Raw genomic sequence first — 24,576 nt, 5'->3', positions numbered from 1 at the left:
CAGAAGAATAGAAGTTTCGCCTCGATGAATAGTTTAAATTCAGCAACTGTGACACGAGTGAAACAATTTGGAGCAAACTTTCAAACAGAATGTGTTGTTGTTCGAAATAAACAACATCCTGAAAATAAAGATTGGCGCGACAAAGGTTGTTTGACGTCAATTGACGATCGAGGGAAATTCTCCTCCAGCTGGATATCAGTAAGTTCTAAAATTTTTGAGAAGGGGCTTCAAATAATCAAAACAACAGCAGTATTTTTTATCAGGTACAAGTATAAATATAAAATAATGCTTTTGCATTGTCAATGTGATACCAATCAAAAGAAATAAATGTGTTTTAGGTGGAAGCCGTTGAATCTCATTACATGATCACGAATTATACCTTGCTTAAACTTTCAAAACAACAATTGGTTGACGACCTACCTGGAGGTGATGGACGAGGTGACATAGGATTGGCTTTTCAATATATTCAAGATAAGGGATTGTGCACAGAGCAAGAATATTCGTTCGTTGGGAAGGTATCGTTGCAAATTATTATTATTATGTAGTTTACTTGAGCAACATGTAACAAAGTACATGTTTTTCCACGAGTTTTATGAGGCAGAGGTCAAATACTAAAGTGCAGAACATACAGAAATCCCTACTTATGAGTTTATCCTTAACACTGCAAACTTAATGTGTTTTGAAGAAAAAACGCAAATCCAAAGTTGAAATACAAGGATGGGAATCGATTCCTTATGCAAACGAGGAAGAATTGGAAACAGTTGTTTCACAAGTTGGTCCGGTCGCTGCAAGTTTTTGGTTTCTGACAAATTTAAATATCGAAACCACACAAACTACAAAGGTAACGCTATACTCGTTGTGTTTAAAACTCCATTGTAACACTACTTGGAACTCAGATATTTTCTATGACTCTGGCGAATACGACGAATCAAATGAAAACTCTCTGGCGCACGCAGTGTTAATTGTTGGATATGGAAGAGATTCTTCGAAACCAAAAGAAAAAGACAAGTACTGGTTTGTCAAAGATAGGTGAAGTTTATCACAATGCATTTTTAACAACATAACTAATTGTATCAACGATTTTAGCAGTTGCGGACACAATGCCAGAAACAATCAACATTCAGGTTACAGGAAAATTGCAAGACATCGAGGAAACAACTGCAACATTGCTGGGAATGCGATGTACCCTGTGGTAAGAGAAAAAACCGTTGTTTACTGTTTTTGAAAAACATTGTAACAATGTTTATTATTTAGGGCTGTGGACCAACTTGGGAAGCATGGAAAGAAATATACAGTAATTTTATCGTCAAAACTCGTCAGCGTCACCACAAATACCGCAACATGTCAGTATTGATTCATTGCAGAAAAATTTTACGTGGATGAAAAAGAGGAAGAAAGGCGAAAGGGAATTTGGGAGGAAAATAAGATGAAAGTTGCTGAACACAATAAGAAGTTTACCTTCAGTGTTTGTTTCACTCAGTTCAGCGACCAGGCAAGAATTACCACATTTTTAACCTTTTTATATCACTGGATATTAAAGCAAATTTTAAACTTTAAAATTGGCAAATTTCAAATATCAAATGAATCGATTTTTTTGGACCTGAAAATAGTCCTTAAATTAAACTGGTTTTTTTCGTCAGGAGTTGAGAGAGACAATCGTGTAAATAAAGATTGGCATAAAGATGGTCAACAAGCTGTACAAAGTGCTGTGCTGAAATGAAAAGATTCGCGTTTTTAATAGACGTGTCGCAAAATAATATCTCCACATTTTAAAAACAACCACATGGGGCAGACCAACAGCACTCAGCACCTAGAAAAGTTTTGAGGTTTTTTGTATACATGAGATCACATATGTCACCCCGCTGAATGGAAAAAGAATGGAATCACTTTTGGGAGGTTTTGTTTTTCACCGTGTGTATAGCCATTACAATAAAATTGATTTTGTGTTAACAGCAACCATAATTAACTATGTAAGTTCTAACAACTGGCGTTGAATGTAATAGGTATGCAGGTATGTTGGTGGGGGGGCCAATACATTTTATGTTTTGTCTATGGTTTATCGGCGTAGTTGTTTTTTTTGCGAAAACTGCACATGATTTCATTTGATTAATTTTTCCTGTGTTAATCTGCAAAGCCAAATATTTCCTGAGATTTGCAAGCTTTAGTTTCCGTAACTGGCAAACTAGTCAAATTGTTCACCCGTCGGATGCTTAAGGATAAAATAACGCGGAGGCTGCCTTTTTCTCGCGTTTGTTTTTACGCTTTATTGATCAACAATATGCGAAAAAGGCGAACGGATGGCGTTTTGTCTGGCGGCTGTAGAATAGTAAGCATACAAATCTGGCCCACTTACAGTGGATATAAACCCATTAAAATGGGTGTTACTTGGGTAGAACATGCCAAAACGTTTTAAAGTGCATTAAGGAGTTAGAAAATGCTGACTAACTAATTTGGTTTGCGAGCTGCACACTGTTTTGACTTATAAGGTCCCTTCAGTACAGCTGGTGACTGTGGCCCTGGGCTAGCTTTTGGAACAGTAGGACTGATGAGACCCATTATGTCGAAACAGTATGTACACCTGTCTGCAGCTCTCATATATTATTGTGGCTCTATTGCTCATATATGTTGGTCTTCTGTCTGTGCACCCGGTAAAATCTGGATGCAAGACGAATAATTCAAAATATTGACTCCATATAGCTTGCGCATACGATTTATTGTGACACGGGGCCTGACCGGACTGATGGTTTAGCTTTTGCTTGGACATATTGTTTCCACTTTGTTATCTCCGTAAGGACTCTCTTAGTTTGGTGTCCAACGGATGACGGTGTTTGTACAGCACAATATTTGTATTCATGTATTATGGAAACATTGGTTGTGCTGTACTAATATAAATGGAATTGGCACCTGGTTTGAGTGCCTGTGAAAAAAACAAAACTTTTGTTGTTAGGCATGTGAAACATACCAAACCCTTTGTTAGGCTTTAAAGGTTACTTTAGGGCCTATGAAGATCCTGAACGAGCTCTAATAGCATTTCTTATTTTTAGCGATATTTTATGATGCTAATTGGGAAAAAGCTCGTGACCATCCAAAAAATCAAAACTATCTACGTCATGCAGTGTTGGTTGTTGGTTATGGAAAAGATCAGAGCAAACCACCTGGTGAAGACAATACTGGATTGTCAAAGACAGGTAACCTATAGAGTTTTCTTTTTTGTTGTGGTTTTTTCTATTCCTAGCTTAAATTGCACCAATTTAAAAGTTTGGGCAAAATTACTGGAAAAGGCAAGAAATCCGGTTTCAAGAAAGTAGCCAAGGATAGAGGTAACAACTGCAACATTGCTGGGAGAGCCACCTATCCTGTAGGTGTCAGCTTGTTGGAAAAATAACAGCAACGTTGTGTTTTGTTGTTTTAATAAATTTCCTATTGTATTTATGTATGTTGAAAAACGTCACCTTAACTTCTTACAACAACAAATCACTCAACAGCTATTTTCTCATCAACTAATGTTTCCTTTAAATCTATGTCCTTCCAGTAGTGCTGAAGCCCGTGTAATAATGAGATATTTTGCAGTCAAAGGCAGTGAATTTAAACATTGCCGAAAGCGGTAATTTTTGTTACGAAGGCTTTGCGACTTGCGCAGACAATTATTCCGACCAAATTATGGTCTGAACGTGGTCCTTTATAGTTTTATCGGTACCCATGCTATTCTATTTTTATCTGTTGTCCATCGGCGTAGTTGTTTTTACGCAAAATACAAATGATTTGATTTGATTCATCTACACAGGTCAGGCTTGTTTTGCGTTAAATTCCGCAAAGCCAAATATTTACGAAGATTCGCAAGATCTGTAACTGGCAAGGCTGACAAATTTAGTTTAGTTTTTTTAACACCTTGTAGTTCTAAATTTCAAAAAGGCGAACGGCTGCGTTATGTCTGGAGGCTGTAGCATAGTAAGCATACAAACCTGGCACTTCAGGTGAATATACACACCTAATATTGGTGTTACTTTGGTGAAACAAGCCAAAACATTTTTAGGTGCTTCGAGGTGTTAGAAAATGCTAACTAACTATGTTGGTTTAAAAAAGCAAAAAGTGGTTAAAAATGATTTGGTACGAGGGTCCCAAGAAATTGGGTCGGAAATGCTTAAACGGATAGGTTTTGAAATTGTAAGTACAAGTCTGCATTACAGAAGTTTGGACTCCTTTAATCACGTTTATCACCACGACCGTGATGCTATTTCTTCAGACGAGCGTAATTGTTTCCAAACTTAAAGAACACAACAAGAGCATGGAAAATATAAATTAAAGCAGATTGCTGAGTAGATATTGGGTTCGTGATGATAAATATTCATTAAGTGAATTTCTCTCTTGAATTCAACAATCAAGAAAGAGCTGATTGGTTTGTGATGTCTTTGTAAATACTAGTGAAAACTTTGCTTGATTTCGCGTAGAAGCCGAATCCTGTTTATCCCAGTCAGGAATCCCGATCAAGTTATCCTCTTGGTGTCTGGCTCGAGCGCCTGTTTTTTTATCACGCCGGGATTCGAACCCAGGATTTCCCGGGCACGAATCCCGATCAGTCCTTCTCCCAGGCATATGGGTCGGGCGTTTGATCGATGTTGCCAATCGAGCGCCTTTTGTGAGTTTAACCACAATGCTGCTACCGGGGCGACAGCTTGTGGTAAACAACCCAGACAACATTTACCACAGAAAAACGCCAGAGCGTTCAATCCGTAAAGGTTCGTTTATTTCGGTTTGGCAGCATCAGTCTAGCGCCCGACCCATTTACCATGAAGAAAACCTGATCGAGATTCGTGGTCAGGATGTTGTGGGTTTGAATCCCGGTGTGGTCAAAAAATTAATGTGTATTAAATAAAATTTGCTTCGTTTTTGATTCAATTTGAGCGTTTTGTTTTTGTGCGGTTAGTTTGTTGGATTTCACCAGATAAATTGCTTGACAAAGGTAAAGTTAGGTACAGATTATGCCATCAATTTTGCACGACATTTATTGCAAACTAAAAGATTTAAATTTATCCAAAAGTTCTGTTGCGTAATGAATTAGACATATATGGACGTGTGTTTAAACATTACGTTAAACAGCATTTCCCCAAAAAAATAAATAAAAATATTAATTGGTGCTTCTGCAATATATATGATATCATGACAGTCAACAAACTGTTGCGCCGTCATAATTTTGTTGAATGGACGTGACGACGACCGAGTTACCAACAAGACAAAGTAATATACGGGGTTTCCTTTGTCGCCAACAAAATGCCGCCGTCTCATTCAAGCAGTCATCTGTGACTTTCAACATCCAAGTCTGACTCGAGTGTTCGCAAAAACCCTGGGCTTCACGCATCATTAATTTTTGTTCGTATCGAGATTTGAAAAAAAAACAGGTTGGACCCTGTCTGTGTTGTTGCCAACGTCTCATTTCGAGGCAATTTATCTTAATTCCTGCTAATTCGATTTGTTTTCGACTGAACATGTAAACGAACATTTTATTATCAAGGAATGGATTATAACAAATCTCGGAATAGAAAAAGTTGAGCCGATAGCGAATTTATGTCAATTATTGTGCTTTATATTTTCTTCGGAAGGTCATATCCTCAATTCCCTTATTTAATAGAAATCAAATTGAAATGAATGAAACTCGGTATAAACTTCACCTCTATGATGTTAAATGTTGCCTTGGTTGCTGTCTGATGCTGGAGGTGGTCACGCATGACTGCCTGGCAAAGACTTTAGTATTTCAAGGCAACTCTACTGCGCGTTAGATGGGGTAGGGAAAACTTAACTGAATTGCAGAGAAGTTTTTTATTTTATGATTGCGTTGTCATGTCATGAATTTCCTCTTTCCGCTATTCACCACGTTGTTATCTGCACCAGCATCATCTGCATATTAATAAATAGATTGTATACTCTATAAATATATTCTTCACATTGTCCAAACATGCTACCGGTTTGTCGCACACAAAATGGAGAGTAAATTTCTCCTTTTATCACGTAAGTTGCAGCAGGTTGCCTTCATGGGTTATCTTTGTTTGGTTCCACAATTTCGTTGAACGCAGAGTGAGAATTGAATGAGTGCGGTTACGGATGACTGCCTACGTGGAGCTAGCTCAGGGTTTTGTGAGAAAACAGCAATGACTTGAATGTTAAAAGTCGTGAATGACTGCTTGATGGAGGCCTTGGTTGTTTGCAGAAGGACTTTTGACAAATCGGTTTATTTAAAGTATGTTTTTTTATAGCATTATTTAAATGAGGTTATGTATTTCTAAATGTCGTGTGTTCAAGCAATGACCGAATTTTTGTCTCTCATGAAAGTAGAATCACAGTTATTTATCGTTGCTATGGTAATCCATATTTAGACTGGGTCCGGGACTTTCAACATTCAATGCTTCTGTCTCACAAATACCCTGTTGTTCTACGCACCGTTGGTATTTGTCGTTGGGAAACTTTATTGTACGAATCATGAGCTTGCTCTACGCAACGCTTTTAGTCAAATCTTATTTTAAAAACCTTGCTGGTTCCCTTTGAAGCAAAGTATAATCCTTTGTTTTTGTTGTTGAGCAGAAAATATATATTTGTGTATAAGCTGCAGACAGATGGCCACTGTTTCGACCTAAAAGGTCTCATCAGTGCAGCTGGTGTGACTATAAGACGACTTTGCTGACCAAACGGCCAAGCAAAGACTTCCACTTTGTGGTGACTATACAGCTTATACACAAATTCATATTATTGGCTCCACATTGCTTATCAGAAAATATATAATTTATGGTAAGGTAATGGCAAATAGTTTTTGTCGATTTGTGGATTTGTTGTGAAAAACACGCGTGTGAACACTTTGGTCCATATTTCTTTGAAAGGTGGATTTCAGCCCGGGGAAAATACGTTACCAAAAAGGTATTTGTTTTGTACTTACTTCGATAGGTTACATCTTCATGCAGTAGGTTATTGTATATTAAACTTTATGTGTTAGGTTATTATATATTAAACTTTATGTATTAGGTTATTATATATTAAACTTTATGTATTGTGTTATTACCGTTAACTGCGCTGTTAAATACTTTTCCATTTCTAGGGTAAAATGTTGGCACACATACAACTAAACACATTCCACACGCAGCTGCTTTGGTTGCTGCCTTAGTTCGGTTCCGCCATTTTGTTGTAAGTTGGGTGAGCATTTAAATGGCGTGGGTAATGGATGACCGTCTGACTATGAATTCGTTACTTTCCTGAGCGATAAAACTTCGTCTAAATGTGTTTTCTTCTAGTTGAGAACCACAACCACTATTTGAGAGCATTGCCCACATCTTGTAGTCCGCTTTCCTATACTATCACTACATTGTGGAAGGCATGTAAATGTATGAATGTCGTCGAATAGTTGAATATAATATTTACAAGTTAAGAACATGGGTTGCAAACTTTGTAAAGCATTTTCCAAGAACGCGAACAAACAAAATTGTAATTTTGGGTTATCACTTAATTGTGTCTGATCCATTCCGCTGCAATGCCTGGGGTGTCAAGCCTGTAATCCTAATGATCGCGATACGATAGCTGTGATCGCCAAGTAAGGACCTGCGCAGTGGGGCGATCCTGCCAATCATGCCATTGAAAAAAACATTAGTGCGTTGTCTGATTGCGGTGGTGGAGATCCCCTACGTATATGTGAATGTTGCCTGGCAAGTCGTGCGCTTGCGCACCAGTGTACTTGGCCACAATCAACCACTAACATATTTTTCGCAACATGGTTCGAAATTACACATATTAGAATAATCAGATGAGGTTAAAGTTATGACTTCATACCTAAAATGACGCCATGTAATGTCACTGAACGAAGGGACGCACCATCCCCGTCTCATCGAAGTAAAGAGTAGTATCGTTGCTGCTGTATCTTTTGGTTTGCTAATAATCAAAAACAAAAAGCTTTTGGCTTGTGATGTCACAGTGACACAATTTTGTATGATGTCAAAGCTTGCCCTGACCTTCATGGTAACGTAATTTGGGGGTCCTCCTATGTTTAAAACCATTCGATATCTACAATATAAGGCACTTTTCCTTTGCAAACAATGCACACTTCGCTATTAAATAAAACATTAACCCCACTTAACACGTAAGTTGCAGCAGGTTGCCTTCATGCGTTGTGTCTGTTTGGTTCCGCAATTTCGTTGAACGCAAGGTAGTAACTGAATAGAGTACGACTCGCTTGAGTGGAGCCTGCTCAGGTTTTTGTGGCCAACGTGCAATGACTTGAATGTTAAAAGTCGTGGATAAATGCTTGACGGAGGCCTTGGTAGTTTGCTGAACGACGCAAACTTCGTTTAACTTACTGTGCTCATATTAATTGGTTATGGTTTAATCGTTTTTTTCTGTTGAAAAAATCTTCCACGTTATTTTAATCATCATCTTCATCGGGGGAGATATTTTCCTTTTCCACAATTAAACAAAATGCCTCAAAAGAACTTTTGCACAAGTTTCCCGACCCTAAGGTATCTGATGTACCCAGCATTGTTGACACAGTCGGCTAATGCATAACAGAATCTCGTAATCGCCTCAATGCGAATTTCGTGTTTCTCCCAGGTAGTTCCCCCGCCTCTTAACAAAAAGATTGGGACCTTATATCTCCTTCCGCTCACAATCTGGCTGTTAAATACTTCGATTGCTCTAAGGCAGTGTTCCCCAAAAGGTTGGGACTCACTACTCTAAGATATCACTAACTCTTCAACCGCATATTATACCAACCAGCTTGCATGGTTATGTGTACGGATATGAATCAATGTGTGGGAGTTCTATCTTGGATGGGAATATAAACACGACTTCACACTTTAAACACGATATACCGGGAAATACTTCATATCGACAACATGATTTCGAAACGACAAAACGATATTTGAGCGGCTCCAGCAACATCACAATTTACTTTTGATGTTTCTCCAACGTGAGGTTAAGTTTGTTCTGTAACAACATTGCAGTCACGTGATGTTGTTATACGTCATCACCCACGTTGTACTGTGTAATATCTGGAAGAAGGAAACCTACGTCCTGACCACCCAGATAGGGGTATGAGGAGGTCAATAAACTAATTACTTTGCTTCATATTCAGGGACCATTTCGTGCTTGTTCTTTATTCGTGAGCTGAGTTTTTTGCTTGTTAATTAATTTGGCAAGCTGGGTTGGGGAAATTTTCAAAACCATTCAAGGATTTCCCTAAAAACGTCTTGAATTACATAATTTTTAACCATTGGAAACTGGAAAAGTTGGCGAAGATTTGGGTAAAAGGTTTTCCGTCACCATTGTCGTTGTCGTTTACATCATGTAGCAAAATATGTTACATTTCAACTATACTGTTCTGCCGGCAACACTAATTGCACACTGTTGATTACTTTGTGAAACTTCCAGAACCCAACAGCTTTTACCTAAGTACACGAGGAACAACAATTGTCTGTAACACAAAGGAAAAAGCAACCCTGAGGTATCTGTTCTACTCACAATGTTGACACAGCCGGCTAATGCATAACAGAATCTCATAATCGCCTCAATGCGAATTTCGTGTTTCTTCCAGGTAGATCCCCCGCCTCTTTAACGAGAAAAAACTCCACCCTGTTTCTCCTTCCGTTCACAATCAACTATGCTGTTTTGCCGGCAACACTAATTCCACACTGGTGATTACTTTGTAAAACTTCCAGAACACAACAGCTTTGCCTACAAGTACACGAGGAACAACAGTTGTTTGTAACACGAAGGAAAAAGCAAACCGACGTCATTGCTTCTGTCTTTAGGAACGAAGATATAAACACGCATAACAAAGTAAATATGTTTTTACATTATTATTAAACACAGTAAAACACTAAACACATGCATCAAACCATAAACATCACAGAAAAGCAATACATAAATGCCTAATTATAGACATAAACCCAAAGCGGTAAAAGATGCTGAATAAATTTGTGATGTCATTCTCACAAAGATTGTGACGTCATCCTCATAGGAATGTGAAATGAAAATGCGGAAGAAACAACACAAAGCCAATCAAAGTTTGACAAAATTGTTCCATTATTACTTCTTATTCGTTTCCATGTATTTTCTCAACTACAATAAATTGCTCCAAGTATTCCTGCTTCACGTTAGCTGTGTTTAGGTTGACAAATGTTAGAGAGTTGTTGCAATGCTTGTGATTGCGTTGTGTTTGCTTGGCTTTCCTGGCATTCTGGCACAAACTTGGCACAAGTTGAATGACTACCACGAATATTTGATCGGACCTCAAGTTAATTCATACCCAGAAGCTGAAACAACATGCGGTGCACACATTGCATTTCTCGCCAATGTTAAAACAACAACAGAATTCAACTTCCTGAAGGGGAAGATTGGAACTGTTACAGGTATTTGCAATGCTTGGAACCAATAGTAAATTAATTGTAGTTGATTGTTGGGTATTTTGCAACCTTAAAAACGTTCGAAAACAGTTATTACAGTTCGTCCATTTAAAATATGCCCTTGAATTTGGTTTGAGTATCGACTTTCAACAAAGCAGTTTGTTTGCTTGTGTGATGAAAGTTTCGCTGAGCAGCTGTAAATCTTCCGTGTTTTCAAATTGTATTTTTTTCGATTTTTCTTCTTCTTCGAGTTCCACAAAATTCCTTTTACATCGGAGCAAAACGAGCTGCAGGAACAAACATCTATAAGTGGACGGATGGATCGAATATTGTCAATGGACAGTGGGCATTAATGGAACCAGTCGCAACAGGGGAAAAGTATTGTGTGATAATGGGTTCATTAACTTCACTTGATTCAACATACAAGTGGAGAAGTACGGAATGCAATGTAACATCGAGATATATTTGCCAACGAATACCGAATGGTAACTCGCAGTATATTCCATATAAACGACACAGAAAATAAATGTTGAAATTCTGTCTTCTTTGTACCTTTTAGCTGCTACAACAACGACCACAATTGTAAAAAACACCAAAAGTATAACTTTAACCAGATCAAGTAAATCAACATCAACCGGTGTGAAGACAACCACGGGTTCCCAACCAATCACTTAACCAGGTTAAATTATTATTTGTTATAAAGAAAACATTCACAGTCAGTCTTACGGCCGACAAACAATTAAGTTTACTTTTGACTACTTTTATATGAACCTTTATATCATAACCCTAAGTTGTTTGTCAATAACAATGTGTTTGTTTTCACTGATGTATATTTCCAGGCATCGTCATCATCGCTAAAAATGCAACGCAGTTTAAACAAAAGTAAAAATATACAGACTTTTTAATGCTGACGATGCCAAGAAAGTCAAAGAAATATTGCAGCGATAAAAAAAAGAATTAGGGTTTTTAGCTCCATATAAACAATAACAACTTTAACAACATTTTCTAAATGCACTTATTTTAAAACACAAATCACTGACGTACGTTCTTTGTTGCATTTTGTAGCAACTTCAACAAACAACAACAGTTCGTCGGCTGTTACCGGGGCAGTGATAGGAATAATCATGTTCATAATCATCTGTGTTGTTGTTGCCTTCCTATGGTGGAAAAAACACAACAGGTGAATAAACGTTCGTGATTTAATTTAAACGTGAATTTGGAGCGTTTAAAACTATCTGAGCATTTCAACTTGTTTACAGAAGCAACCAAGAAACCAGTGACGAGCAGACAGATGACAAACAAGTTGATGGTACGGAAGCAAATATTATAAAATATTCCTTAGAGTTATTGTCCTTCTGTTCCATACTGAGATACTTTGTGGGATAATTGCGTCTTGGGTTCCTCAACTTTCAACTCGACAACAATATAGAAATACATTGGATTCATTCTCATACGATTGACAACCTTATGTTGTTCAAGCAGAAGAAGCCAATGGTGACCCCGATGAACCGACTTACGCAACCGCTAAACCACGAACGAATAGAAACCAACCCGACTCTGTGGCGCCATCACACGACGAAGTTTCCAAGAGAGAGAGGTGGGAGAGGAATGACGTGGGGATGATGATTACGATACTCTGCACTGCTCTGAATCTCGACGATAGAAACGTCATCAGATGTAACATTTCCAATACATTCATGGTTATTGTAAGTTAGTTTGATTCAACAAGAAGTTTGTTATTCTCCGGTAAAACCATATCCTTATCGCATGTGTTTGTTAATATTAGGTTGAAACCGTAGTATGTTTTTGTTAATATTAGGTTAAAGTAGAATCGCAGCTTGACCAAAGACTGGTTTCTAAGTTGGTAAAACTGTCGTGATTTGGAATACAAGTTAGTGAATTTGTGTGTTAACTTATTTGCTGTCATTTCACCATAAAAACAGGAAAGTTACAAATAAAATAATATTAGGTAATTATTAATTAACAAACAATTTGTGCTCCGTATGGAATAAAAATGCGTCTCCCATCACCACAAATAAATATCAGACGTCATATGCTTCCTTTATAGAATGGTTTTCACTGTAGTTACGCGTCTTCTCTCCGATGTGTGACGCGTTTCGATTATCAATCAGAACCACGCGAATGTGGGCGGTGTTGCGTCAATAACGCTGTGGTGAAACCAAACAACGTATATTCTTACGTAGCCGTTTGTGGTGACTCTATGACAGAGGTTCAGTAAGTTTAGGTGCAAAATCGTTCACAGCATAGTGAGTTTTACAAGATGTACAAGTTTATGTTGTGTTTGAAAGTTTACCGGTGTAATTCGCTATTTGTGGGCACATTAAAGAAAGTAGATTTTCAGAGATTTTAGCAGGAGTTTGTGGAATGTTTAGTAACACAAATAATTGTTATGTAGTTTTTTTCATGAACAAGCAACTTTGGGTGCTTTATTTTAATTTGGGGTTGTTTTATTTAAAGCCAATTCCAATAGGCTCTAATAGGTCCGCCTATTACATTGATGTCATAGGAGTTATTTTTACATATGAGTAATTGTGACGTAAATCTGCTATTCAAATTTTGGTTAACATTTATCTTTAAAAACCCTGAGAACTTGTGCATTGTACAGCAAATATAAATTTGAATTGTGCGCAATTACGTAATTTAAAATTATCACAGATTGTTTTTATATATGTGTGAATGTGTGTAGTGCTGGTACATTGGAAACATGAAATTATTGATCATGGTATTTGGATTCTTGCTTCCTGTTGTTATTTCTCAAACTTGGTACGAGTCTGATCCTCATCACGAATACTTGATCGGACCTCAAGTTAACTCATACCTAAAAGCTAAACAGCATGCAGTGGACAAAATGCATATCCGGCCAATGTTAAAACAACAACAGAATTCAACTTCCTGGTGAAAAGTCCTTTAAGAAACACAAAAGTAAATTGTGATGTTGCCGGAACCACTTAAATATCCCTTCGTCGTTTTAAAATCATGTTGTTGATATGAAGTATTTCCCAGTATATCATGTTTCAAGTGTAAAGGCGTGTTTGTGTTCCCAAGATAGAACTCCCACACATCGATTCATATCCGGTTGTGGAACATAAAAGTTTAAGAAACCATGTTTGGAGCATGGTTTGTCGTTCAATTATGTTATTTTTCCACATAATGACGAGTTCGGTGGCGTTAAATGCTATGGAAATTATCAGCCTATTTCAAAGAATACAAGTTCTCATGCACTGTCGACTAAACAAAGACAACGTTATGCAAAAGTTGTCAATCGTGTTATTCAAAACCCCTGCGCAGGTCATTTGTAACATTATGTCTTCAGACAATATGTTACACCTTCGTGATTAGAATTCCCACACATTTCACAATTACCTCACATCCCGTGTAGAGTGAGGTTGATTGCTGATGCGTTTGTAACGATTTGTTTTGTCCGCAAGCTAGATCAGATTCAAATAATATGTTTAAGTCTCAAGCTTTTGTTTTAAGAACGTGTAAATCTACTGCAAATGAGCCGTGATGCTGATTACGATTGCGCTCTGTGTTATTTGGTCTTCTGGTGTTGTTTTTGGACAAACTTGGTACAAGTACGACTTTAGGGAATATATGATCGGACCTCAAGTTAATTCACACACAGTAGCTGAAGCAGCATGCAGTGCACACAATGCATTTCTCGCCAATGTTGGAACAACAGATATATTTAACTACCTGGTGGGAAAGATTGGGAATGTTACAGGTATAAGCAGGATATGTAAAGTATTGCGCTTGGAATATTTGCTATTTTTGATACTTGCTGACCGTCAACTATAGTTGAAATATGATATAATAACAGCAACAGATAACGCATAAGTATTCATCACAGGCTTGAACATTCGCCAATATTTTCGAGAGTTTCTTTTCTGTGTTAACCAGTTGTCCGCAAATTCTGGTTCGGAAAACATTTATGGTGGGTCGCCAGACTGTTCATTTTGCTTTTTTTTATACTTTTTTTGCTACAATAACGTACTAAAAACGGGCAAATAATGTAATTGGTGATTCTCACTTACTTGTTACAAGGTCCACCATACTCGTTCTACATCGGAGCAAAACGAGATTTAGGAACAAACATTTATAAGTGGACGTGGGGTGAAGCAAATATTGTCAATGGACAGTGGGCAACAGGGGAACCGATCGCAGCAGATGAAAAGTATTGTGTGATAATGGGTTCATTAACTTCACTTGATTCAACATACAAGTGGAGAAGTACGGAATGCAATGTTACTTCGGGATATATTTGTCAACAAAAACCGGAAGGTAAGTTATAAAAAAACTTGAAAGAACGTCATTAGTTTGTGAAAACAAAATTCTTTAAAATGCGCACCGCACTGTGGCAACACGCATGTTTTCCCTGGCCTAGCTCTGACCACGCCGCATGTTTCCTGAAACTCAACACTAGAACACCAGACGGAAAGGGCGCAAGCATAGTTAAGCTTTCCTGCAAGAATTTCCACAATTTCTGGCATCCTGCTGGACAAAACATTTATTCTGACACTTCGTTATAAAACGCCCATTTCGTAATCCTTCGACAGTTTCTCTCGAGCCTAATATTCTCGCCATCGCGCTGTGACGTTCGCACGTTCTTTTTATAGTAATTCGCTGCAATTCAGTCACGTGCTAAACTCTAGTTAAACGCGCTTGGAAATTAAACTTTACGCCACCTGGTATTGCAAACGTGTGTTTTTATTGATAAATAAGTCTGTTCATGGAATTTTAAATTCAGTAGTCTACAACAAGAACACACAAGCAGACTTTAGATTCAGCATAGCAGTCGACACGAATCATTTGGTACGCTGCAGCACAGACATCGTTTAATTTGCTTATAAATTTGCATTGAGTATACATTGAAGCAATACTGGAGAGTAACGAGAAGATGTGTTGTGAATTGCAGCCCCGAGCACATCCTCTACAACAACTTCTACAAAGAAAACAATTACAACAATAAAAACGACAACAACAGTATTTCCTCCAACTACAAGTGTAACTAGAACCACTCTACAGGGTAAAGACGAAACAAACATAATAGTTTCCACTCATAATGACAGAGTCAACACTTCAACCATATCAGGTTTTTTTTTTGCTGTTTTTAAAACCTAATATTGAAAGTCTTGTATGAGATTTAATCAACTGCCAACTTAGTATCATCGAGCATACAGAAGTTAGTAGCCTATACAATATACCGTATGTTTAGTAGACATTGTCCAATTGGAATGAAAGGCGATTAAAACCGTCTTAAACATGTCTCTATTGGATAAATTTAATAACATTTTCTATTTCTAAGCTTTTGCAGCGAAAATATTAACCTGGTTTAAAATAACTTAAATAAATATAAGATTCATGATTATACCACAATCACAGAAGCGATAATTTTGGGGTTAAAATCTATCAGTCTTGGTATTGTGGCGTGCTTGCTCTTTATTCGTAGTAAATCGAATGATGCGAACATGGCGTGACACATGACACGTGAGAGAATCGCAAGAAAAAAGCAACACGCACTGAAACTAACGCAAACCGCGACGGTACATCTTTACAACATATTCTGTCGCTACAGTATATAAAACAATTTGACGGGGCTCAGTTCTAACCAAATAATGCGGGCTGTGGCCCAATTTTTCAGAAACTTCTCCAACAACAGTTGATGTGAATTCACCATCAAACGTCACGGGTCCTTCATCTATCGTTGGTGCAGTTGTTGGGGTTGTGATCGTCATCATCTTATTGTTCCTCGCCACTGGATTGGTTTTATGGAGGAAACGCAGGTGAAGTTATCAGTATGACGTAACAATGGGTTACATGTTGTTGGCGCCATTTGTTCTTGTGCGATCTTAAAACCTTATTTTGTTTATTTTACCAGAGCTCGGAACAAACAGATTGGAAAAACCACAATGGACGGAGAAGCCGCAGGTAAGCGGAGGTCATTGTAGTTTGTCATTGAATGATTTCGTGCATTTGTCAATGCTTCGTTGGGATAAATTTTCTAAATAGATTTAACATAGAAACGTTTTGTGCAACCGCCTGATAGGTCGTGAGTTCAAACCTTACCTGGAGCTCATTTCGACTTCGGAGAAAAAGTGGTTGAACCAACTTAGCTGCAATGCCAGTAAACCTTCTGGATTTAACATAAAAATGTACTTTGCACAAAACAAATGCATTTCCCCAACGGGTGTGCACTCTACCCGTTAACACAAATGCAAACTTTATTACAAAATATTCCGCACCCAACACTGCTATATTTTGCTTCCAAGCACAAGAAAACTCCCCAACCCCAACCCAAGCAGAACCGATCTACGCAACCGCAAAACCACGAAAGAAGAAAAACCAACCAAAAGCAGGAACCTCATCCAGGGATGAATCTACCAACGAAGCTGTTTACGACCAAGTTAATAATAATGAGGATTGTGACACGTACGACCACCTCCAACACACAAGCTTACATGCACAAACTTATAACACGGAAGCACGTGGGTACAACGATGACGTAGATACATCACGTGACAGCAATGGTGCGGAACAAACTTATGCGATTGTTAAGAAAGGAAACGAATAAGAAGTAATAATGGACAATTTTGTCAAGCTTTGAGTGGCTTTGTGTTATTTCTTCTGTATTTTAATTTCACATTCCTATGAATGACGTCACAATCTTTGTGAGGATGACATCACAAATTTATTCAGCATCTTTTACCGCTTTGGGTTTTTGTCTATAATTAGGCATTTATTTATTGTTTTTCTGTGATGTTTACGGTTTGATGCATGTGTTTAGTGTTTTACTGTGTTTAATAATAAAGTAAAATGCGTGTTTATGTCTTCGTTCCTAAAGACAGAAGCGATGACGTCAGTTTGCTTTTTCTTCGTGTTACAGACAACTGTTGTTCCTCATGTACTTGTAGGCAAAGCTGTAGGTTTCTGGAAGTTTCAAAAAGTAATCAACAGTGTGGAAATAGTGTTGCCGGCAATACAGTATAGTTGATCTGTAACATATTTTGCTACATGATGTAAACGACAACGACAATAGTGACGAAAAACCTTTTACCCAAATCTTCGTCAACTTTCCCAGTTTCCAGTGGTTAAAAATTATGTAAATCAAGAATTTACGTTTTTAGGGAAATCCTTGAATGGTTTTGAAAATTTCCCCAACCCGTTTTGACAAATTAACAGCAAAAAACTCAACACACCAATAGAGAACAAGCACGAAATGGTCCCTGAATATAAAGCAAAGTTATTAGCTTTTTGACTTCCTTCCTCTCGTATATGGATGATAATGACGTGGGTTTCCTTCTTCCAGATATAACACTGTGTACAACGTGGGTGATGACGTCCAGAAACATCACGTGACTTCAATGTTGGTACAGAACAAACTGAACCTCACGTTGGATAAACATCAAAAGTAAATTGTGGTGTTTCTGGAACCTTTTAAAAATATCGCTTCGTCGTTTCGATATGAAATATTTCCCGGTATATCATGTTTCAAGTGTGAAGGCATGTTTGTGTTCCCAAGATAGAATTCCCACACACCGATTCATATCCGTACACATAACCATGCAAGGTGGTATGTATAATATGCGCGGTTTGACAAGAGTTACCTTATAACAATAGAAATATAGAAACAGCAGTAGAAATATATATCAGTTAGAAATCAGTTTGTGAACGGAAGGAGAAATAGGGAGGAGTTTATTTCTGTAGCAAGCGGGGGAACTACCTGGGAGAAACACGACATTTGCATTGAGGCGATTTTGAGTTTCTGTTATGCATTAGCCGACTGTGCTAACATTACGGGTATAACAGATACCTTAGGGTCGGGAAACTTTCAAGTGCAAAGTTCTTTTGTGCGGGACTTTTTGTTTATTTGTGGGAAAGGAAAATATCGCCTCTGATAAAGATAATATTAACATAACGTGGAAGATTTTTGGAACCGATTAAACTATAACACGTATTTTATCAACTACAATAAATTGCTCCAAGTATTCCTGCTTCACGTTGGCTGTGTTTAGGTTAACAAGTGTTAGAGAGTTATTGCAATGCTTGTGATTGCGTTGTGTTTGCTTGGCTTTCCTGGCATTCTGGCACAAACTTGGTACAAGTTGGATGACTACCACGAATATTTGATCGGACCTCAAGTTAATTCATACACAGAAGCTGAAACTGCATGCAGTGCAATAAACGCACATCCAGCTGATGTCAAAACAACAAATGAATTCAACTTCCTGGTGGGAAAAATTGGAACAGTTCCAGGTATTTGCAATGCTTGAAACTAAAAGGAAATTAGTTGCAGTTGGTTGTTGGTTAGTATTTTGTTATGTAAAAAAACGTTAACAACAGATATTGCAGTTCGTCTTTTTAAAATATGCTCTTGAATTTGGTTTGAGTATCGACTTTCAACAAAGCAGATTGTTTGCTTGTGTGATAAAAGTTATGTTTAGCAGCTGTAAATCTTCCGTGTTTCTAAATTGTATTTTTTCGATTCTCCTGCTTGTTTGAGGTTCACCATATTCCTTTTACATCGGAGCAACACGAGCTGCAGGAACATACAACTATAAGTGGACGTATGGAGCAGATGCTGTCAATGGACAGTGGTCAACAGGGGAACCGATCGCATCAGGAGAAAAGTATTGTGTGATAATGGGTTCATTAACTTCACTTGATTCAACATACAAGTGGAGAAGTACTGAGTGCAATGTGACATCGAGATATATTTGCCAACGAATACCGAATGGTAACTCGCAGTATATTCCATATAAACGACACAGAAAATAAATGTTTAAATTCTGTCTTCTTTGTACAATTTAGCTGCTACAACAACGACCACAATTGTAAAAAACACCAAAAGTACAACTTTAACCAGCTCAGGTAAATCAACATTAACCAGTGTGAATACAACCACGGGTGCCCCCAACCAATCACTTCACCAGGTTAAATTATTTGTCAGAAAGAAAAGTTTCACAGTCAGTCTTACGGCCGACAAGGACTTTTATATGAACCGTTATATCATAACCCCTAAGTTGTTTGTCAATAACAATGTGTTTGTTTTCACTGATATATAATCCAGGCATCGTCATCTCCGAATGCACATGTTTAAAAAAATAATTACTTACTTAACGTTTATGGTTTGTTTATCTTTTGTAAATCACGAATATCTTTTGTAGCAGCTCCAACAAACAACAACAGTTCGTCGGCTGTTACCGGAGCAGTTATCGGAATAATCATGTTCATATTCATCTGTGTTGTTGTTGCCTTCCTATGGTGGAAAAAACACAACAGGTGAATAAACGTTCGTTATTTAGTTTAAACGTGAATTTGGAGCGTTTAAAACGATCTGTGCATTTCAACTTGTTTACAGAAGCAACCAAGAAACCAGTGACGAGCAGACAGATGACAAACAGGTTGATGGTATGGAAGCAAATATTATAAAATATTCCTTAGACATTTATTGTCCTTCTGTTCCATAGTGTGATAATTGCGTCTAGGGTTCCTCAACTTTCAACTCGACAACAAGATAGAAATACATTGGATTCGTTCTCATACGATTTACAACCTATGTTGTTCAAGCAGAAGAAGCCAATGGTGACCCCGATGAACCGACTTACGCAACCGCTAAACCACGAAAGAATAGAAACCAACCCGACTCTGTGGCGCCACCACACGACGAAGTTTACAGTCGCGTGGAAGAGGAACGACGTGAGGATGATGATAACGATACTCTGCACTGCTCTGGGTCGATTGAAACGTGACCAGATGTAACTTATGGTATAATATTTACAACTTCAAGTGAAATGTTTAAGTTGATTCAACAAGAAGCTTTCATCGCCACTGTAGGCGGACATCACAACCATGATACATAGAAATACAATGCGAAATATTTTTTAATTTAAGATCTCAGCACTACCAATGTAGTAAAACGTGCTAGGAGTTTAGTGTGGGTTTACCCACGTGCTTTTTGTTGTGTGTGTTTTGTTGTATGGGTTTGTTAAGTTTAAACATTGTCGTATTCAAACTATCTGATACTTCTGATGATTTAGACACTTTTATTTTTATTATTTTTCTTCAGTTTTATTTCGTTGTAAAACCACCTATGATTAAGTGGTTCCAAGCAACATCAAAATTTAATTTTGTTTTTGTCATTCGTGAGGTTAAGTTTGTTCTGTACCAACATTGCAGTCACGTGATGTTTTCCGGCAACACTAATTCCACACTGTTTATTAGTTTTTGAAACTTCCAGAAACCAACAGATTTGCCTACAAGTACACGAGGAACAACAGTTGTCTGTAACACAAAGGAAAAGTAAACTGACGTCATTGATTCTGTCTTCACAAACGAAGACATAAACACGCATAACAAAGTAAATAATTTTTACTTCAACTAAACACAGTAATATATTTTTGAACACATGCATCAGATCATAAACATCACAGAAAAACACTAACTAAATATCCGAATACAGACATAATAACCACAGTTTTAAATGTGACGTCATCAACACAGAGATTGTGACGTCATTCATAGGAATGTGAGATAAAACTCCGGAGGATACAGCACAAAACGACATGAAGCTTGACACAATTGTCCCATAATTACTTCTTATTTCTTTCCTTTCCTGACCATCGCATAAGTTTGTTCCGCACCATTGCAGTCACGTGGTGTATCTACGTCATCGTTGTACCCACGTGCTTCCGTGTTATAAGTTTGTGCATGTAAGCTTGTGTGGTGGAGGTGGTCGTACGTGTCACAATCCTCATTATTATTAACTTGGTCGTAAACCGCTTCGTTGGTAGATTCAACCCTGGATGAGGTTCCTGCTTTTGGTTGGTTTTTCTTCTTTCGTGGTTTTGCGGTTGCGTAGATCGGGGTTGGGGTTTGGGAGGTTTCTTGTGCTTAGAAAACAAACGTTAAAAGTAGTAGTTGTGCATAATTCACTACAACATATTTGTGGTTATGATAGTTTGCTGGTGTGTTGTTTCCTAATACTAAAAAACGACATTAAGTTATTTTGTTTCCGTTGAAAGAAACCTTTTGTTTAAAGCACGAAACCAACACAGGCGCGCAAACTGATTGCTTACCTTGCTCTTCTCCTTCCCTTGTCTCGTTGACAATCTGCTGGTTGTCAGCTCTTCTTGAATCGGAAACACAACACGGTTTACTTCGGTCAGTTGTGTCGGAACTTAAAAACTTTCTGTACCCCATTGTTACGTCATACTGATAACTTTACCTGCGTTTCCTCCATAAAACCAGTCCAGTGGCGAGGATTAATAAGATGATGACGATCACAACCCCAACAACTGCACCAACGATAGATGATGAATCCGTAATGTTTAATGGTAAATTCACATCAACTGTAGTTGGGAAAGTGACTGAAAATAATGAACATTTGGAAACTTCTGCGAAACCGTGCGGGCATAAATTGATAAAACCAAACTGTTTAAAACGAAACTTTTTTTCCGTATGGGAATTGGAGTGGATAGTATTGTTGTTCGAACATTGTAGTTTTTCGTAGTCGGCAGTCCATGCAACTTGCAAACATTACTGTACTATTTTACCTGGTTTACTTGAACTATTGACCCCAACATTATGAACGGTGACGTTTGATATTCCATTGCTCGAATGTAGTGTTGTTGTTGTTGTTGTTGTTGTTGTTGTTGTTGTTGTTGTTATTGTGCTTGGTGGTGTGGCCATGGAGCTATGTTGAGTTGTGGTTTTCTTTGTGTTTGTAACTAAACAACATTTTAGATTCGCGTTTTTATTGATTTTAGTAACTTTAGGCTCGAAGTGTTTCTGGTACGCGAGCAACTGTAACGTTTTATGCTATGATGTAATGCTCAAATTAACTTTTCATGAGGTAATGGAGTGACTTCCAGTTTTTTTACGCTAGGAGATAACTCCCGTTCCTGGAACGGCATAGGAGAATGGCTCGTAAGATGTAATTATTGTATCGTGGTCTCACGCGATCGAATACCTTTAGTGGTATATAATCGGTAGTTTTGTGGTGAAATATTATTATACATTTTGGCTTGCAATTGTGTAGAATCGCCGTCTGCTATCCTGCACAAGTATTTCGTTCGTATCCTGGAGACAAATAAACAAACTAACCAAAGTCTGGTTCGCTACCAATGAGAAGTCAGGAGTCAGGGAAACGCAGCCGCAGCTGAACACGTAATCAACAAACAACAAACACACCCCTAAATCTTACACAACTAAATTAACATTGCTGAATACTGCCCTTCTGGCAAACTTTATTTTATTGACGTTTCTCAACGTTTCGGCTGTTATGCAGCAGCCTTCATAAAGGCTGAGAAACGTCAATAAAATCAAGTTTGCTAGAAGGGCAGTATTCAGCAATAGATATGCCTGGCAGCGTCAGTAACAATTTAAATTAACATTATTTACAACGACTTCAGACCTCACAATGCGCATTATTGCATGACAATTTTACCCGCATTCTAGTTACAAGTGTTTATGACGCACTCACACGGTTGTTCTTTTTCTCATAACTGTTAAACGGAAAAGGTTCTGACCTTTTCAACCAGAAACAGGTTGGAAAACAAAAACATTACGTCTTTAGTCAACCTAAGTGATGCGTACTACAGTCTGTGGCCATTAAGATCCCGAGGTAATGCAAGAAGTTGTTTACTTTAAAAGCAAATCTACATAGTTTCACATCCATAGTGGTCTCACATATTTCTCGAAGCGAAAGAATGGCCTACAAAAGATGATAATGATAAAGGTTAGGAATAAAGGTTTGGAACCACTGGTTTAAGGGATGTAATTAATATTATTGTGTACGCACACATCTTTATGAATATTTTAAAAATTATTCGTTCCTCAGCTTTTGGCCTTCACTGAAGTTTGCGTTTGTAGTGGAATTGTTCAAACCGTGAAAACAGTACAAACACAAAACGTGATCTAGTTAAAGAGGGATTCGATCAGAAAAAATAATGCGAACCAAGATTTCATCTAAGAAGATCTTAATTAGGTTTTTTTGTTCGTTTTATGAGATTTACCTTCCGGCTTTCGTTGACAAATATATCTCGAAGTAACATTGCATTCCGTACTTCTCCACTTGTTAGTTGGATCACTTGAAGTTAATGAACCCATTATCACACAATACTTTTCTCCTGTTGCGATCGGTTCCCCTGTTGCCCACTGTCCATTGTCAATATTTGATCCATCCGTCCACTTATAGATGTTTGTTCCTGCAGCTCGTTTCGCTCCAATGTAGAACGAGTTTGGCTTGGCTAAAAGCAACATCAGAAGATTCTTTATACCTTATTTGCATATTTCCATGTTATTTTCCGATATTTTACGTAAGGCATAATAACACAAAAACAAAAAATACTTTCAAAAAAATTATTTAACCTTTTTTTGATTTGTGAACACAGTGTGTAATTTAGAGTTACGAACAAAACATTAAATAATTTAGATCTAAACCACCTGTAGTCCAGGCAACCAGAAAAATGGGCAAAATTTGTTGATGCACACGCAAACTTTCTTTAAGTTTAACTTGTAGCAGATGTTTGACTCAAATAAACTTTTGTAGCTTTGTTAAATGACTAGAGAATCAAATATGATGCGAACACTGCATCCCCAATAGAGAAAGGGCCATGGACCTGCTCTAAGGACTTATACCGGTCACTGGTTCCACTGAATGGGCGAAATATGTTAATGTGATTCCGATTATGATAAAACCCAGTGTCGCCATTTTTTAACAACCTACATTATACCCTTACGTACCATACGGGGCGTTATGGGACGTGAAAATATACAGAAATAATTACTTTGCAATCCTTAAGCAGTTAAGCATAGAACGTGAGCCACAAACATTGGGGACGTTGTTGATGTTATTTTCGCTACAATATCACAGACAACAAACAATTTCATTACGTTTCAAATACCTGTTACTGTTCCAATCTTTCCCACCAGAAAGTTAAATATAGCTGTTGTTTTAGGCTGGGCGACGAAGGCTTTGTAGGCATTGCCAAGACCCGCATTATGCGAACTGCATGCAGTTTCAGCATCTTGGTATGAATTAACTTGAGGTCCGATCAAATATTCATGATAGTCATCATCTTGGTGCCAAGTTTGTCCAAAAACAACAGAAAACATGAACCCAAGTATTATGGTCAATATTTTCATCTTATCAAACTTAAACCTGAAATTAGAAGCCATCTCA

General features: G+C 37.7%; 3 protein-coding genes across 4 annotated transcripts in view; all 3 read left to right on the top strand.

Moving 5' to 3' along the window:
* The first annotated feature begins 383 nt into the window (after positions 1 to 383).
* Positions 384 to 24,576, top strand: part of LOC145913689 (uncharacterized) — an 82,858-nt gene continuing 58,665 nt past the window's right edge. Inside the window, exons 1-5 of one of the 2 annotated variants that reach the window (XM_083001433.1) lie at positions 384 to 515; positions 686 to 841; positions 897 to 1,029; positions 1,090 to 1,192; positions 1,255 to 1,294. In XM_083001433.1, the coding sequence (XP_082857559.1) occupies positions 718 to 841; positions 897 to 1,029; positions 1,090 to 1,192; positions 1,255 to 1,294 (400 nt within the window). In that variant the 5' untranslated portion in view covers positions 384 to 515; positions 686 to 717. Of the gene's footprint in view, positions 516 to 685; positions 842 to 896; positions 1,030 to 1,086; positions 1,193 to 1,254; positions 1,295 to 24,576 lie in introns of both variants that reach the window. The other variant, XM_083001432.1, reaches the window with a different exon arrangement.
* On the top strand, positions 11,498 to 12,114 carry LOC145913715 (uncharacterized). Its single transcript, XM_083001463.1, has 3 exons — positions 11,498 to 11,553; positions 11,633 to 11,682; positions 11,856 to 12,114. The coding sequence occupies exons 1-3, from the start codon at positions 11,498 to 11,500 to the stop codon at positions 12,086 to 12,088; spliced, it is 339 nt and encodes a 112-aa protein (XP_082857589.1). The 3' UTR covers positions 12,089 to 12,114.
* LOC145913714 (uncharacterized) lies at positions 13,846 to 16,965 on the top strand. Its single transcript, XM_083001462.1, has 6 exons — positions 13,846 to 14,328; positions 14,439 to 14,675; positions 15,310 to 15,486; positions 16,036 to 16,177; positions 16,273 to 16,322; positions 16,664 to 16,965. Exons 2-6 carry the CDS (start codon positions 14,582 to 14,584, stop codon positions 16,963 to 16,965), a joined length of 765 nt encoding a protein of 254 aa, XP_082857588.1. The 5' UTR covers positions 13,846 to 14,328; positions 14,439 to 14,581.

Source organism: Ascidia mentula, chromosome 9 (assembly GCF_947561715.1).
Source record: "Ascidia mentula chromosome 9, kaAscMent1.1, whole genome shotgun sequence".
Lineage (NCBI taxonomy): Eukaryota > Metazoa > Chordata > Ascidiacea > Phlebobranchia > Ascidiidae > Ascidia > Ascidia mentula.
The sequence above is the reverse complement of the archived record's forward strand: the minus strand, read 5'-3'. Positions and strand labels throughout refer to the sequence as shown.